At 42.9% G+C, this 18,749-nt stretch overlaps 1 protein-coding gene across 6 annotated transcripts in view; it reads left to right on the plus strand.

Moving 5' to 3' along the window:
• Nucleotides 1-18,749, plus strand: part of ZNF341 (zinc finger protein 341) — a 58,334-nt gene that overhangs the window by 21,498 nt on the left and 18,087 nt on the right. For all 6 annotated transcript variants that reach the window (XM_023626377.2, XM_070247320.1, XM_070247317.1 and 3 more), the window contains one exon: nt 11,985-12,193. In XM_023626377.2, the coding sequence (XP_023482145.1) occupies nt 11,985-12,193 (209 nt within the window). The remainder of the gene's footprint in view (nt 1-11,984; nt 12,194-18,749) is intronic.

An 18,749-nucleotide genomic window follows, 5' to 3' on the forward strand; every position in this document is an offset into this window, starting at 1 on the left:
GCAGCCATCACCACTAATTCCAGAACATTTTCATCACCCTAAAAAGAAACCCTGTACCCGTTAGTAACCCTGCCACCCCCACCCCTAGTCCCTGGTAACCACTCATGTATTTTCTGTCCCTATGGATTTGCTTATACTGGATATTTAATATAAATGGCATCATACAGTATGTGGCCTTTTGATATAATGTTTTTAGGGTTCATCTATGTTGTAGCGTGTATCAGTACTTTATTCCTTTTTATGGCAGAATAGTATTCCATTGTATGGATATACCACATTTTGTTTATCCTTTCATCGCTTAATGGACATTTGGGTTGTTTCTCTTTTTTGGCTCTTGTGAATAATGCTATTATGGACATTTGTATACAAGTTTTTGTAGGAACATGTGTTTTCAGTTCTCTTGGGTATAAACCTAGAAGTGGAATTGCTGGGTTATATGGTAACTCTATTCCAGTCTTTATTTTTTACAATAACTTTTATTTGTTATTTTTTTCTCCTTGTAAAAGTATCGTGTACCCAATATAGAATTAGAAAATTTAGAAAAGTCTAAAGAATGTGTAGGTTAACTTTTACTGTTTATTATATGCCAGGCACCCTGCTCAATGCTTTACATTCAATATTTTATTTAATCCTCATAACAGCCTTAGAGATAGGCATTGTCAGTGTATGCAGAGGAAGAAACTGAGGCTCAGGGGGGTGAAATGACCCATCCAGAGTCACACTGCTAGTAAGTGACTGAGTCAGGGTTCAAAGCCACGTTTGTTTGACACCAAACCCCAGTTATCAACCATCTTGCAATATGTCCTCCCAAGAATGCAGCACAAAATCCAGTACTTTTTTTGTGGAGTTTGTGGAGTTTCTGTGTTTTTATTTAAATTATAATTGGGATCCATATATACACATAATTTTGAATTGTGATTTTTTTTTAGATAGCTTTTTTATTAAATTTTTATTTTGAAGGGGGCCCGCCCTGTGGCCTGGTGGTTAAGTTCATGTGTTCCGCTTTGGCAGCCCAGGATTTTGCCAGTTTGAATCCTGGGCACAGACATGGCACCGCTCATCAAGCCATGCTGAGGCGGTATCCCACATGCCACAACTAGAAGGACCCACAGCTAAAAGAAAAAATACACAACTATGTACTGGGGGTCTTTGGGGAGAAAAAGGAAAAATAAAAATCTTTAAAAAAAAAATCTTAAATTTTTATTTTGAAAGAATTAGAGATTCACAGGAAGTTGCAAAGATAGTACAGAGAAGTTCCTTATACCCTTCGATCAGTTTCCCTCAATGGTTACATCTAATGTAACTAAAGCTCAAGAGCAAAACCAGGAAACTGACACTGGTATAAGGGGTATATGTAATTTTATGTCATTTTATCACCTGTGTGGATTTGTATAGCCGCCACTGCAATCATGGTCCCTGATGCTGCTCCTTGTTAGTCACACCCACCCTCCTTCTCCCCAGCATACTTAGCCTCTGGAAACCACTAATCTGTTCTCCATTTTAATAAGTTTGTCATTTTGAAAATGTTGTATAAATGGAATCATTCAGTATGTGTCCTTTTGAGATTGGCTTTTTTCATTCAGCATAAATTATTTTTTGAGATTTTTGCTTTTTTTTTTTTCCCTTCGCTGAGGAAGATTTGCTCTGAGCTAACATCTGTGCCAGTGTTCCTCTATTTTGTATGTGGGTCACCATTGCAGCATGGCCACTTACAAGTGGTGTAGGTCTGTGCCTGGGAACCAAACCCGGGCCACTGAAGCAGAGCATGCCAAACTTAACCACTAGGCCATCAGGCTAGCCCCTGTGCTTTTTATTTTTTAACCTAATTTTATATTCTGAGCATTTTCTCATGTTGCTATTTTTTTTGTTTTTAGCTTTTTTTTTATTAAGGTTATGAAAGTCAACATCCTTGTGAAATTACAGTTGTACATCATTATTAGTCATGTTGTAGGTACACCACTTCACCCCTAGTGCCCTCCCCCCACCCCCCTTTCCCCTGGCAACCACCGATCAGTTCTCTTTGTCCATATGTTAACTACCACCTATGAGTGGAGTCATACAGAGTTCGTCTTTCTCTGTCTGGCTTATTTCACTCAACATAATACCCTCAAGGTCTATCCATGTTGTTGTGAATGGGATGACTTTGTCCTTTTTTATGGCTGAGTAGTATTCCATTGTATATATATACCACATCTTCTTTATCCAATCATCAGTTGCTGGGCACTTAGGTTGGTTCCATGACTTGGCTATTGTGAATAATGCTGCGATGAACATAGGGTTGCATGGAACTTTTGGAATTGCTGATTTCAGGTTCTTAGGATACCCAGTAGTGGGATGGCTGGGTCATAGGTATTTCTATTCTTAACTTTTCGAGGAATCTCCATACTGTTTTCCATAGTGGCTGCACCAGTTTGTATTCCCACCAACAGTGTATGAGCGTTCCCTTTTCTCCACAGCGTGTCCAACATTTGTCACTCTTGGTTTTGGATATTTTTGCCATTCTAGCAGGTGTAAGGTGATATCTTAGTGTAGTTTTGATTTGCATTTCCCTGATGATTAGTGATGATGAGCATCTTTTCATGTGTCTATTGGCCATCCGTATATCTTCTTTGGAGAAATGTCTGTTCATGTCCCCTGCCAATTTTGTAATTGGGTTGTTTGATTTTTTATTGTTGAGTTGTGTGAGTTCTTTGTATATTATGGAGATTAACCCTTTGTTGGATAAATAACTTGTGAATATTTTTTCCCAATTAGTGGGCTGTTTTTTATGTTTAAATACTGTTTTCCCTTGCCTTGAAGAAGCTCTTTAATCTGATGAGGTCCCATTTGTTTATTCTTTCTATTGTTTCCCTCATGTGAGGGGTTATAGTGTCTGAAAAGATTCTTTTGAAGCTGATGTCAAAGAGTGTACTGCCGATAGTCTCTTCTAGAAGACTTATTGTTTCAGGCCTAATCTTTAGATCTTTGATCCATTTTGAGTTTATTTTAGTAAATGGTGAAAAAGAATGGTTGATTTTCATTCTTTTACATTTGGCTGTCCAGTTTTCCCAACACCATTTGTTGAAGAGACCTTTCCTCCATTGTAGGCCCTCAGCTCCTTTGTCAAAGATTAGCTGTCCATAGATGTGTGGTTTTATTTCTGGGCTTTCAGTTCTGTTCCATTGATCTGTGCATCTGTTTTTGTACCAGTACCATGCTGTTTTGATTACTGTAGCTTTGTAGTATGTTTTGAAGTCAGGGATTGTGATGCCTCCAGCTTTGTTCTTTCTCAGGATTGCTTTAGCAATTCGGGGTCTTTTGTTGCCCCATATGAATTTTAGGATTCTTTGTTCAATTTCTGTAAAGAATGGCATTGGAATTCTGGTTGGGATAGCGTTGAATCTGTAGCTTGCTTTAGGTAGTATGGACATTTTAACTATGTTTATTCTTCCAATCCATGTGCATGGAATGTCTTTCCATCTCTTTATGTCATTGTCAATTTCTTTCAAGAAGGTCTTGTAGTTTTCATTGTATAGATCTTTCACTTCCTTGGTTAAATTTATCCCAAGGTATTTTATTCTTTTTGTTGCGATCGTGAATGGGATTCAGTTCTTGAGATCTTTTTCTGTTAGTTCGTTGTTAGCATATAGAAATGCTACTGATTTATGTATGTTGATTTTATAGCCTGCAACTTTGCTGTAGTTGTTGATTGTTTCTAATAGTTTTTCTGTGGATTCTTTGGGGTTTTCTATATATAAGATCATGTCGTCTGCAAACAGCGAGAGTTTTACTTCTTCATTGCCTATTTGGATTCCTTTTATTTCTTTTTCCTGCCGAATTGCTCTGGCCAAAACCTCCAGTACTATGTTGAATAAGAGTGGTGAAAGTGGACACCCTTGTCTTGTTCCTGTTCTCAGAGGGATGGCTTTCAGTTTTTCCTCTTTGAGTATGATGTTGGCTGTGGGTTTGTCATATATGGCCTTTATTATGTTGAGGTACTTTCCTTCTATACCTATTTTATTGAGGGTTTTTATCATAAATGGATGTTGGATCTTGTGGAATGCTTTCTCTGCATCTATTGAGATGATCATATGGTTTTTGTTTCTCATTTTGTTAATGTAGTGAATCACGTTGATTGACTTGCGGATGTTGAACCATCCCTGTGTCCCTGGTATAAATCCCACTTGATCATGGTGTATAATCTTTTTGATATATTGCTGTATTTGGTTTGCCAAAATTTTGTTGAGAATTTTTGGATCTATGTTCATCAGTGATATTGGCCTGTAGTTTTCCTTCTTTGTGTTGTCCTTGTCAGGTTTGGGGATCAGGGTGATGTTGGCTTCATAGAATGTATTAGGGAGTGCTCCATCTTCCTCTATTTTCTGGAATAGTTTGAGAAGGATAGGTATTAAATCTTCTTTGAATGTTTGGTAAAATTCTCCAGACAAGCCGTCTGGTCCTGGACTCTTATTTTTGGGGAGGTTTTTGGTTACTGTTTCTATTTCTTTACTTGTGATTGGTCTATTCAGATTCTCTATTTCTTCCTGATTCAGTTTGGGTAGGTTGTACGAGTCTGGGAATTTATCCATTTCTTCTAGGTTGTTCAATTTGTTGGCATATAGTTTTTCATAGTATTCTCTTATGAGCCTTTGTATTTCTTTGGTATCTGTTGTGATTTCTCCTCTCTCGTATCTAATTTTATTTATTTGAGACTTCTCTCTTTTTTTTTTAGTGAGTCTGGCTAAGGGTTTGTCGATTTTGTTAATTTTTTTGAAGAACCAACTCTTTGTTTCATTGATCCTTTCTACTGTCTTTTTTGTTTCAATATCATTTATTTCTTCTCTAATTTTTATTATTTCCCTCCTTCTGCTGACTTTGGGCTTTGTTTGTTCTTCTTTTTCTAATTCCGTTAGGTGTCGTTTGAGGTTGTTTATGTAAGATTTTTCTTGCTTATTGAGGTGAGCCTGTATTGCAATGAATTTCCCTCTTAGGACTGCCTTTGCTGCATCCCAAATCATTTGGTACGGTGTGTTTTCATTTTCATTTGTCTCCAGATAATGTTTGATTTCTTCTTTAATTTCTTCAATAATCCATTGTTTGTTCAGTAGCATGTTGTTTAGTCTCCACATTTTTGGACCTTTCCCAGCTTTATTCTTGTAGTTGATTTCTACTTTCATAGCATTGTGATCAGAAAAGATGCTTGATATTATTTCAACCCTCTTGAACTTATTGATGCTTGTTTTGTTTCCCAAGATATGGTCTGTCCTTGAGAATGTTCCATGCGCGCTTGAGAAGAATGTGTAACGTGCTGTTTTTGGATGAAGTGTCCTATATATATCTATTAGGTCCATCTGATCTAATTTTTCATTTAATTCTATAATTTCCTTGTTGATTCTCTGTCTGGATGATCTGTCCATTGGTGTTAATGGGGTGTTGAGGTCCCCTACTATTATTGTATTGCTGTTGGTGTCTCCTTTTAGTTTTGTTAATAGTTTCTTTACGAATTTTGGTGCTCCTGTGTTAGGTGCGTATATATTTATAACTGTTGTGTCATCTTGGTGGAGCGTCCCTTTTATCATTATATACTGCCCCTCTTTGTCTTTCTTTATCTGTTTTGCTTTGAAGTCTACTTTGTCTGATATAAGTATGGCAACACCTGCTTTCTTTTGTTCATTATTAGCTTGGAGTATTGTCTTCCATCCCTTCACTTTGAGTCTGTGTTTGTCTTTGGGGCTGAGGTGTGTTTCCTGGAGGCAGCATATTGTTGGATCTTGTTGTTTGATCCATCCTGCCACTCTGTGCCTTTTGATTGGAGAGTTCAATCCATTCACATTTAGAGTGTTTATTGAAACGTGGGGGCCTACTGTTGCCATTTTATCACTTGTTTTCCGGTTCTTTTGCATTTTGTCCTGATGGAGAGCTGTTACTTTGTGTTATTGTCCTTCTGCTTATCTCCTTTGTTGTGGATTTTGTAACCCCTTTCCTTTTTTTGATTTTTCAGGAATGAGGTTCTTCCTGAGCATTTCTTGAAGAGGAGGTTTTGTGGCGATGAACTCCCTTAACTTTTGTTTATCTGGGAAAGTTTTTATTTCTCCATTGTATTTGAAGGATATTTTCGCTGGGTAGAGTATTCTTGGCTGCAGGTTTTTGTCCTTCAGAGTTTTGAATATTTCATTCCAATCTCTTCTAGCCTGTAAGGTCTCTCCTGAGAAATCTGCTGATAGCCTTATGGGGTTTCCTTTGTAAGTTATTTTCTTCTGCCGGGCTGCCCTTAGTATTTTCTCTTTGTCGTTGACTTTTGCTAGTTTCACTACTATACGCCTTGGGGTTGGTCTTCTTGCGTTAATAAAGTTTGGAGATGTATTGGCTTCTGTTACATGAAGTTCCATCTCTCTTCCCAAGTTTGGAAAGTTCTCAGCTATTATTTCTTTGAACAGGCCTTCTGCCCCCTTCTCCTTCTCTTCTCCCTCTGGTATACCTATAATCCTTATGTTGCATCTCCTAATTGAGTCGGATAAGTCTCGGAGAGTTTCTTCATTTCTTTTTAGTCTTTGTTCTCTCTCCTCCTCTGTCTGCAGCATTTCTATATTCCTATCCTCCAAATTGCTAATTCTGTCCTCCATGTTATCGACCCTACTGTTCAGAGAGTCCAGATTTTTCTTAATCTCCTCCACTGTGTTCTTCATCTCCTGTATTTCTAACTGGTTCTTCTTTATAGTGTCAAGCTCTTTTGTGACATAGCTCCTGAACTCAGTGAGTTGTCTATCTGAATTCTCTTTTAACTCATTGAGTATTTTAATAGTGGCAGTTTTGAAATCATTGTCATTTAGGTTATAGATTTCATTGTCTTTGGGATTGTTTTCTGGATGCTTATCATTTTCCTTCTGTTCTGGAGATTTAATATATTTTTTCATACTGCTTGATGGCATGGATTTGTGCCTCTGCATAGAGATAGAGTTTAGTCGCTGCTTCCACTTGTTGTGACTGGTGTTGGCGGGGAGGGCAGCTGTTTAGACTGCATCAACCAGGAACCCTGTCAGCTGTTACTGACTGGGCCTGGACCCCTCCTCGTCATCACAGTGGTCCTGTGGGGTCCCTCGTCTGTTGTGGGGGCAGTCGCAAGGGGGCCTCAGGCTGCTGGTGCCCACTTAGATGCACTCCCTCCTTGTGGTCTGCAGCGGTGTTGTGGGCTTTCCCAGCAGCCAGGAGCAGGATCACCTGTAATCGCCACTTTGTCCCTAACAGAGCCCACCAGCTCACACTTGTCCACTATAGGTCCCAGCAGAGCTATGGGTATCTTCTGCAGTCTGTCGTTAGCTCACCTAGCTGTGCTACTTTTGCCCCAGGGCCTTCCCGCCTGGTGATTGCCAGTCGGGACCTCTCCACTAGTGCTGTGCAGAGGCTTTTGCTGAGGCTGCTGTAGGAACCTGGAGTTCCCCCCTGGGCTACGTAGCCATTTCACCAGAGCTCCAGTCTGCCCCACTCCACTGTCGCGGGATCTCTGGGAGCCCCTTGCCTTGTCTGGGACACGGCCAGAGTCCGTGGGCCTGGCGGTGGCTTGTAAGGTGCTGCCTTGTGGGGAATTCTGCTCTAGGGAGCTTGGTGGTATTCCGAATGCTGGGCAGGGCCTCCCTGCCAATGGCGAGCAGAGGCCCTCCCTGCTGGGGGGTGCGGGACCCTGGAGCATCCCCCTGGGCCGCAGAGCCACGTGTTGGAGCTCCACCCAGTCCCAAGCGCATCCACGGGAAGTCTGGGTACCCCCTGCACCAACCCGTGTGCCGGACACCATGAGCCCAGCAGCAGCTAGTGGTCTGGTGCAGTGCCAGGGAATCCACCCGCTGGGAGCTTCCCTTTGTTCTGGATTCTGGGCTGGCGTCCCTGCTAATGGCGAGCAGAGGCCTTCCCTGCTGGTGGGTGCGGGACCGTGGGGATTCCCCCTGGGCTTAGGTGTAATCATGGGAGGCTTGAGTAGGGCTGTTGTCACCTGTTTCCACTGTCGCTCTGCTGGTGAGTGCACACTCCCGCCCTTGGTGTCTGGCGATGCTATGGGGGAGTCCACTGGAAGAGAGCCTCCTGCAGGAACTAGGCTGTCTTGGGGTTGGGGGTCGGGGTTCGGAGAGTTTTCACCTATTTCCACCTCCTCCCACGGGGAAGTCCATCTGCCTTCCGATGTATAGTAGCATGAGACTCTTAGGCGTCTTGAGATGCTATCTGGATATCCTTTGTTGATCAGTGAATGTCTAATTAATTGCAGATTCAATGGGGGAGAGACAAAGAAGACCACTCACTCCGCCATCTTGGTCCCGCCTATTAGCACACTCTTATTGCAATTGTCCTCTTAATTGGGTTGGTACCCAGTGTAGCTGGTTGCTAGGCTCAGGGGCGTACAGTTGTGATAGGCCTGAGGCCAACAAGGCTGATGTCAGTTCTCTTAGGAGTGCAGCTGAGTAGGGCTAGCCCTTGGCTTGGAGGCACTCAGTTGTTTCAGGCTTTGGAAGGTGGGGCTGATTCTTTTTATGGCTATTTGTGAAATGGAAGTCTTCTGCTGCTGCTAAGCCTCACCCCGCTCTGGACCACATACACTGTCAGCACGGTCCTGATCCGTGCACACTTCTGAACCCCATGGAGCGTACCCTACTGCCACACTGCAGAGGCCCCCTCCTCTGCCCCAATGCCCGCCACAGTTCACCAGGTCCTCACACAAGCCCTGCCCCACAGAGGCAGACACCTTTGCCTGCCTGTAGAGGATCAAGGCACTCAGTCAATGCAGGCTGAAAAGTAGCCTGAGGGCTTGCTGTTAGGTGGGGCCAGTCCCTAGGGCAGGTTGCCTGCCCTGGTTGAACTGGATTAAATCTGTGCTCTAGTGGGTGTGGCAGACCCCTGGGCTAACAGCCCAAGGGATGCACCTCAATGGCCCCCACCTGTGTCCATATCAGCACGCCTGGACCAGCTCAGAACAAGGGTCCCCACCAATGTCTCAGTCTCCAGAGAGGATCCTTCTCTCACCAAGATGCCCCCAGAGCCCACCAGGTGAGTCTCGTTTCACCAAAGGACAGTCAGCCTTCTCTCTGGTGATTTTAGGTTGCTGCAGTGAGTGAGTTTGTGCGTGGGCCCTTTAAGACCCGGATCTTTTCAGCTTTCGGCCGATAGCTTTTCTGGGGTGTCCTCGCTGCAGTTAATAGCCAGCAAAGCCAGACAGTAAGACCCCCCTCTCAGTTGGGCTGAGTCCGAAGGATGGTTATAGCGGTATTGCCCCTGCTCCGGACCTCACTCCTCCAGGGAGGGCTCGTACCTTAGGTTGGCTCCCGCCTGGCCAGCTGAGAAGCTCTGCTGCTCCCAAAGGTGGCCTTTTTCCTCTACGGCCAGAGTTACTGCCTCTTCTGCTTTCGTCAGGACTGTCCCTTGTCGTGGGGGTTCTTTTTATCCAGTTTTCAGTTTTCAATCCAGGGTGATTCTTCCTAAAATTGTTGTAACCTGGTTGTGTTTGTGGGAGGAGGCAAGTTCAACGTCTGCTCACAGCGCCATCTTGACGAGAACCCTCATGTTGCTATTTTTTAAGAAACATACTTTTTAATAGCTGCCTTTTTAAAAAAATTCCCTACTGTTGAACATTTAGGTTATTTCTTGAGTTTTGCTATTATAAACAAAACCATGGTACGCATCATTGTAGTTGAATCTTTGTCCACGTCTCTGACTTTTTCCTTATGATAGATTCCTAGCAGGGGGGTTGATGGACTTAAGTTTGGATGTCGTTGGGATAAATCACAGAAAACTTCGACTCAAACTGGCTTAACAGTTAGGAAGTTTGTCATCTCATGTAACAAGAAAACTCAAGACAGGGCAGCTCGGTCAATTGACTCAGCCCAGCATCAAGGACCCTGTGTCTTTCCAGCTCTTGGATTCATCACCTGAGGGTGTGGCCTTGTCCTCTGTTGATGGCTCCCTGTGGGCCTGGGATGGTGGTCACTCTTTATAGGCAGCAGTCTAAACATAGTATTATCCATGAGCAAAAAGAGCTTATCTTTTCTGTGTCTTTTTTAGGAGCAAGCAAACCTTTCCCAGAAGCCCTCCATGGATCTCCCATTGGTCAGAGCTGGTGCATGTGCTCTATCATTTAGGAGTATGTTATTATGCTGCAAATAATAAGAATCTGGCTTGTTAGTTAGGGTTTTATGTCTTTCAAATCACACTAGTCCAAAAAGGGGCAGTGTGGGGCTTTTATAGCAGGTCAGATATGTCATCATGGACTCAGGCTTCTTCTAGCTTTCTGTTCTGCCATCCTTTGCCTGTGGCTCCCAAGGTTGCAGGATGGCTGCTCTATCTCCAGCCATCACATCTTTATTCCAGTCAGGACAAATGCAAAAAAGAGAGGGATTTTCTCCTAGGAAGCTTTTGCCTTTTTGTTCTGGGAGTGATGCCTTCCCTAAAGACTACTACCTATATATCCTTGGCAAGAAAGGAGTCACATGGCTGACACTAGATGCAAGGGAGCCCGGAGGATAAGGTGTTTTAACTGGGCACATTGCTGCCCTGAGCAAATCAGAGTTCACTTTCTTAGGAAGAAGGAACGTGTAGTTGTAAGCAACCAGGAGTGTGTATCACTTGTCAAAGTATAATTTTCAAAATGTTAAAAGCATAATTCTCATACAAATAACGTAGTGAACACGAGTCAGAATTTTATATAACTCATTAATGAGGGAATTAGAAGGATGACAAAGCCAGTTCAAAAGAGGATATGAGATGCTGATATTTATACCTATATATAACTGTGTCAGTGAAAAAAAGGGATACTGAAATAAGATTGCCTAGTTAGATACAAATCTGGTTAATGTCCTACAGGGCAACACAACCCCTGACCTTTGGGGTTATCCTTTCTACCTGACAAAAATCGTTTACATCAATCAGTTTTCTTTTTAAAGATTTTATTTCTCCTTTTTCTCCCCAAAGCCCCCTGGACATAGTTGTGTATTTTTAGTTGTGGGTCCTTCTAGTTGTGGCATGTGGGATGCCGCCTCAGCATGGCCTGATGAGCGGTGCCATGTCCGTGCCCAGGATTCGAACCGGTGAAACCCTGGGCCACCAAAGCAGAGTGCGTGAACTTAACCACTCGGCCATGGGGCTGGCCCCCTGTTTTCTTTTTTTAAAGAGGAAGCTGTAACATGTTTTCTTGGATTTTGGGGTTTTTTGGTGAGAAAGATTGGCCCTGAGCTAACATCTGTTGCCAATCTTCCTCTTTTTTTTTTTCTCCCCAAAGCCCCAGTACACAGTTGTATATCCTAATTGTAGGTCCTTCTAGTTCTTCTGTGTGGGACGCCATATCAGCATGGCTTGATGAGCAGTGCTAGGTCTGCACCGAGGACCCTTACCGGCGAACCCCGGGCCACCAAAGCAGAGCGCGTGAACTTAACCACTCGGCCATGGGGCCAGTCCCCTCAGTTTTCTATAGTTAATAATAGTTAACTTTAGAGTCTGGATCCTCATCAATAGTAAATAGTCAAAACAGGTCACATCCCTCAGAGAGTGAGCTGATCCTAGGCAGGCTTGTTAGACAGCAGCTCTCAAAGGGAGGTCCCTGGACTAGCAGCTTCACCATCACCTGAGCACTTGTTAGGATGCACGTGGTATTCAGGCCACCCAGACCTGCTGAATCCGGTGCTCCGAGAGTGGCGCCCAGCAGTCTGTTATTGTGGTACATGCTCAGGCTGGAGGGCCACGGCTCTGGAATGACAGCGGAAGGACACAATGCCATCTTTTTACTGTATTTCTAGGTTTGGGTAATTTTGTAAGTATATCCAGGCCACCCATAACCTGAGGGAAGGGTCATGAGGCCACTGTGACTGGCTGAGTGGAGAGGACCCTCTAATCAAAATAAAACCAGGGCTCCAGCTTCAGGGGAGCGGGGGAACAGCTGTCAGGTTGTCCATAGCAGGTGATGCCACGGGGTGGGGGTGGCAGTGGAGGCGGCTCTCCTGCCTCCCCTCACCTGCCCCACATCTTCCCTCCAGGTGTACAAGTGTGTGGTCAAGAGCTGTGCCCAGACGTTCCCGAAGCTCGACACCTTTCTGGAGCACATCAAGAGCCACCAGGAGGAGCTGAGCTACCGCTGCCACCTCTGCGGCAAGGACTTCCCGTCACTGTACGACCTCGGCGTGCATCAGTACTCCCACAGCCTCCTGCCGCAGCACAGCCCCAAGAAGGACAGTGCTGTCTACAAGTGCGTGCCCTCCCGTCTCCCTCCCTCGGCAGGGAGCCCCGGGGTGTGCAGCTCTGGTGGTTCTGACCGCTCAGGACCACTGAGACACCTCCCAGGGGAAACTGAGGCTCCTGGCTACAGTCCAACCTGGAAGAGTGGGTTCTTGGCCTTGGCACTGATGGAGATAAAGATGTTGGCCCTTATATCATCCTTCCACTTGGCAGACATTTATCCTAAAAGAAAAATCCTAAGAAAGGGAAACCAATCTTTTCTCATTCATAGTGCAAAATAGATTTGATTTTTTTCTAAACTAAAGGTGTTATGAAAATATTGTTTTCGGGGCCGGCTCTGTGGCCGAGTGGTTAAGTTCACACGCTCTGCAGCGGCGGCCCAGGGTTTGGATCCTGGGCACGGACATGGCACCGCTCGTCAGGTCACGTTGAGGCGGCGTCCCACATCCCACAACTAGAAGGACCTGCAACTAAGATATACAACTATGTACTGGGCGGGCGGGGGTGGGGGGGGGGTGGGGGGGTGGGGGTTTGGGAAATAAAGCAGAAAAAAAAAAAGAAGATTGGCAACAGTTGTTAGCCCAGGTGCCAATCCTTAAAAAAAAAAAAGGAAAATATTGTTTTCTCTGATGATCTACAAAATTTAGGTTACAGTTGGAATCGCACACTGATTCTTAGAATGCAAAAAAAATGAACATGCACGTATTTAAAAGCAAAAATCATAAAAATAAGATTTGTTTTTATAATCTATAAACTTTAGGTTAAGTTGAAGCTATATGCTGAGCCTTAGAAGGAACAAGGAATGAATCAAGTGTAGATTTTATTTGGGGTGCTTTTTTCTGACAGTCCACATCCCTTTAGTCTTCTCTTGCATAAAGAGGGTGCCTTTGGCAGAAATGATGAAGGCCTCCCTCAATTCTGCCACGTGCTCTTAATCCTTGGATCTTCAAATCGTTCTCTTTGGAGCCATTGACCCTGTGATCATCCTTGTCGAATTTCTCTTCCTCAATTGTTCTCCGGTCGCTCTTCCAGGCTCTCCTTTGTGGATGATGTTGTCTGCAGATATCCAACCTCATTTGCATGACTCTGTGAAATCCCGCATCTTTGGCCTGCAGTCATTCTGTGCAGATGCTGTGCATCTGCCCTGTGTGGTCCGGGAGCAGCTGCCTCACATAGCCCAGCACCGAGTACGTAGGGATAGATGTTAGTGAAAACACAAGGAGGGCCGTTTGTCTTGGGACTCCTTTCAGTTCATTAGTGAATATTTTCATGGTAAAATGGCTTTTGCTTCTCTGTACAAACTTGTACCTGCAGGGACTTGGCTGATGACCTCTGTTAACAGGGCCCCCCTGGATGAGCCTTCTGGGGTTCAGAGATAAATACAGACCTTGAGTTTAGAATGCATGGGCTGATTAGGGAGACTAGTGTGTAAATATTCTTACCATATACTGTGATAAAATGCTATCATAGATATGTATATAAGGTTTAAAAGTACCACAGTGGGAGGTAAGGCAGGGAAGGTGTCCTAGGAGCAATGATATCTGAACTGGGTTTTGAAGGATGAGTAGGAGTTTGCTAGGGACACAATGGATAGGGTGGAGTACATTCCCAGCAGGTGGAACAGCAAGTGTAGAGGTGTAAAATAAAATAGCCAGTGGTTTAGAATGACTGCTGTGTAGAGTAGAAATGGATGGGGCCTGTGGGAGAATGTGGGGCCAGAGCATGAGGGCATTGTAGGAATCACGAGAGCTTTGAGAAGTTGGCAGGGTGTAGGGCAGCTGGCCCTGGGGGAGATTGGGAGATGGGGCCAGAGAGGCAGGAAACCCAAGCGAAGCTTTGACCAGCCAAGGGATGGAGATTTCTGGGTAATGATGAATAATTCCTGTTTTTACTCAGAGGGCATTTTCTTTTGCTTTTGCCCTTCCAATCTGGATTGCCTGTGAGTTCCTGGGGCTGCATGGCTCTCTGGAGTGAGATGCCAAGTAAACGTAAGCGAGTACCTCCTAGGGGCCACTCTGTGACTTAGGGACATTGATCCCTGCAGTCCTGGGAGGTCAGTTGTACTAGTCGCTCGGGCTGCTATGAGAGGGGGCACTCTCTCTGGTCTGTTCTTATCAGGGCACTAGTCTCATTGTGAGGACCCCACCCTCCTGATCTCATCTAAACCGTATCACCTCCCAAAGGCCCCATCTCCAAATACCATCACACTGAGGGTCAGAGCTTCTACTTACGGCTTTTGGGGGAACAGGGTTTAGTCCATAGCACCGGTGTTCTCCCCATTTTGAAGATGAAGACACTGAGGCTCAGAGAGGAGAAGGACCTGCCCACCAGAGTAACGACGTCAGTGCAGAGCTGGGATTCAGAGTCTGCTCTAGGACCTTGGAGGCCTCAGCTCTGCTCTTGGAGTTTGCAAGCTGAGAGCTGAGCCCAACACTGATGGGCCTGTGCCTGCAGTGAGTAACTTCTCCCAGGTTCTCTTGCCAAGGTTAAAGTGCCAGTGACCCTTCGTAGCTGTTGGAGCTGCTGGCCCAAAAGCAAGGTGTGAGGAGGTGGCCACCATCTGGATGGCCTCAGGGTGGAATGGTGTCCCAGGTGATGATAAGTTCTCTTCATCTGTGAAATGGGGATATGATAGTGTCTACCCTATTGGATTATTTATAAGGGTCATTTAAGACGAGTATAAGGCACTTAGACATGGTGCCTGGAACATAATAGATGCTCAATAAGTATTATTCTTCCAATTTTTATTATTTGTATAATTTAGATGTAAGTTTGGCTGCTTGCAACAGAGACCCAAAATAATAGTGGCTTAAACAAGGTGAGAGTTTCTCAGGATAACATTGGAACGGGTGTGGTGCTTTCATCTCATTTCCAGGGGGCCAGGCCCCGTCAGTCTGGCTGCTCTGCTCCCTTTGGGCCACATTGCCTTGACCTGCCTGTGGTGCCTCCCCAAACCCCTCAAGGGAATTTCATGCCTGTCCCTATATATATGCTATATATTTACTTTTTCCACTTAAAATAAGATTTATTGATTTTTTTTCTAATTACGAAAGTCATCCACATTCAGTGCAGAGAAAAGGATTTTTAAAAGACCCACACAAAACCAAAAAACAAAACCCTGCCACCCGAGATAACCCCTATTAACCTCTTGGAACCTGTCTTTTGGTATATATCTGTAATGCACATGTTGATAGATATGGCTATAGACATAAATGTCACAGGCTATATTTGAGTCAGATCATCCCAAACACAGTCACTGAATTTGGTGACAATTCATCACACCGTTTTCCTGTTACACAACTTGTGAAAACAGACTGAAACTTAGTAGGATTGCTCTGTGTGCTTGGTGCTTAAAACTGTTGCACTTAAAACTATGATATGAATATCTTTGCATCTCAGCACAGACCTGCCTCTTCCTTTTAAAACTTATGAGTTGTTTATTTCTGGAATTTTCCATTTAATATTTTCAGACCATGGTTGACTGCAGGTAACTGAAACCGCTGAAAGCAAAACTGCAGATAAGGGAGGACTACTGTATAAATTTTGCAAAAATTTATCCCTATGGAAATTCTTTTTTCAGTTATTTTATTGAGGTCATAATGGTTTATAACATTGTGAAATTTCACATGTATATTATTATTTGTCAGTCACCATATATATGTGCCCCTTTACCCCTTATGCCCACCCCAACCCTCTTCCCCTCTGGTAACCACTAATCTGTTCTCTTTGTCCTTGTGGGGTTTTTTTTGTTTTTTGTTTTTGTTGTTGTTGTTTTGAGGAAGATCAGCCCTGAGCTAAAATCTGCCAATCCTCCTCTTTTTGCTGAGGAAGACTGGCCCTGAGCTAACATCCATGACTATCTTCCTCCACTTTATACGTGGGGCGCCTACCACAGCTTGGCTTGCCAAGCAGTGCCGTGTCCGCACCTGGGATCTGAACCAGCGAACCCTGGGCTGTCAAAGCAGAACGTGCGCACTTAACCGCTGCGCCACTGGGCCGACAGGACCCCTCTCCTTGTGTTTGTTTATCTTCCACATATGAGTGAAATCAAATGGTGTTTGTCTTTGTCTGGCTTATTTCACTTAACATAATACCCTCAAGGTATTATTATTAGATCCATGTTGTTACAAATGGGAAAATTTTGTCTTTTTTATGGCTGAGTAGTATTCCGTTGTATATATATATAGCACATCTTCTCTATCCATTCATCAGTCTATGGGCACTTGGGTTTTTTCCACATCTGGCTATTGTGAATAGTGCTGCACTGAACATAGGGGTGCATAAGTCTCTTTGACTTGTTGATTTCAAGTTCTTTAGATAAATATGCAGTAGTGGGGTAGCTGGGTCATATGGTATTTCTATTTTTAATTTTTTGAGAAATCTCCATACTGTTTTCCATAGTGGCTGTGCCAGTTTGCATTCCCACCAGCAGTGGATGAGGGTTCCCTTTTCTCCATATCCTCTCGAAAATTTGCTGTTTTCGGTCTTGGTAATTATAGCCATTCTGACAGGTGTAAGGTGATAGCTCATTGTAGTTTTGATTTGCATTTCCCTAATGATTAGTGATGTTGAACATCTTTTCTTGTACCTATTGGTGATCTATATATCTTATTTGGAAAAATGTCTGTTCATATCCTCTGCTCATTTTTTGATCAGGTTGTTTGTTTTTTTGTTGTTGACATGTATGAGTTCTTTATATATTTTGGAGATTAACCCCTTGTCGAATGTATGCTTTGCAAATATTTTCTCCCAGTTGGTGGGTTGTCTTTTTGTTTTGTTCATGGTTTTCTTTGCCTTGCAGAAGCTTTTTAGTCTGATGTAGTCCCATTTATTTGTTTCTTTTGTTTCCCATGCCTGAGTGGACATAGTATTTGAAAAGATACTGCTAAGATTGATGTCAAAGTGTATACTGCCTATATTTTCTTTTAAGAGTTTTATGGTTTCAGGTGTTACATTCAAGTCTTTAATCCATTTTGAGTTAATTTTTGTGTATGGTGTAAGATAATGGTCTACTTTCTACTTTTAAGTGAGAGTTTCACGTCTTATTTCCAATTTGGATACCTTTTATTTCTTTTTCTTGCCTAAGCTCTGTCCAAAACCTCCAGTACTGTATTGAATAAGAGTGGTGAGAGTGGGCACCCTTGTCTTGTTCCTGTTCTCAGAGGGATGACTTTCAGTTTTTCCTCTTTGAGTATGATGTTGGCTGTGGGTATGTCATATATGGCCTTTATTTGTTGAGGTACTTTCCTTCTATACCAATTTTATTGAGAGTTTTTATCATAAATGGGTTTTGGATCTTGTCAAATGCTTTCTCTGTATCTATTGAGATGATCCTGTGTTTTTTATTCCTCATTTTGTTAATGTGGTATATTATGTGTTGAGCAATCCCTGCATCCCTGGTGTAAATCCCATTTGATCATGGTGTATGATCCTTTTAATGTATTGCTGTCTTTGGTTTGGCAATATTTTATTGGGGATTTTTGCATCTATGTTCATCAGCGATACTGGCCTGTAATTTTCCTTTTTTGTGTTGTCCTTGTCTAGTTTTGGTATCAGGGTGATGTTGGCTTCATAGAATGAGTTAGGAAACGTTCTGTCTTCTTCAATGTTTTGGAATAGTTTGAGAAGGATAGGTATTAAATCTTTGAATGTTTGGTAGAATTCTTCAGAGAAGCCATCTGGTCCTGGACTTTTGCTTTTTGGGAGGTTTTTGATTACTGTTTCAATCTCTTTACTTGTGATTGGTCTATTCAGATTCTCTATTTCTTCTGGATTCAGTTTTGGGAAACTGTATGAGTCTAAGAATTTATCCATTTCTTCTAGGTTATCCGATTTGTTGGCATATAGTTTTTCATAGTATTCTCTTATAACCCTTTGTATTTCTATGATATACATTGTAATTTCTCCTCTTTCATTTCTAATTTTATTTATTTGAGGCTTCTTTCTTTTTTTCTTAGTGAATCTGGCTAAGGGTTTGTCAATTTTGTTTATCTTTTCAAAGAACCAGCTCTTAGTTTCATTGATCCCTTCAACTGTTTTGTTGTTGGTTTTTTTTGGTCTCTATTTCATTTATTTCTGCTCTGATTTTATTATTTCCCTCCTTCTGCTGACTTTGAGCTTTGTTCTTCTTTTTCTAGTTCTGTTGAGTGTAGTTCAAGATTACTTGTTTTACATTTTTCTTGTTTGTTGAGGTGGGCCTATATTGCTATGCATTTCCCTCGTGGAACCACTTTTGCTGCATCCCATAAGAGTTGGTATGATGTGCTTTCATTTTCATTTGCCCCCAGGTATTTTTTGATTTCTCCTTTGATATCTTTGTTGATCCAGTGGTTGTTCAGTAGCATGTTGTTTAACCTCCACATATTTGTGACTTTCGCAGATTTTTCTTGTAGTTGATTTCTAGTTTCATAGCATTGTGGTTGGAAAAGATGCTTGATATGATTTCAATCTTCTTAAATTTATTGAAGTTTGCCTTGTTTCCCAACTTATGGTCTGTCTTTGAGAATGTTCCGTGTGCACTTGATAAGAGTGTATATTCTGCTGTTTTTGGATAGAGTGTTCTCTAT

Source organism: Equus caballus, chromosome 22, assembly GCF_041296265.1.
Source record: "Equus caballus isolate H_3958 breed thoroughbred chromosome 22, TB-T2T, whole genome shotgun sequence".
NCBI lineage: Eukaryota > Metazoa > Chordata > Mammalia > Perissodactyla > Equidae > Equus > Equus caballus.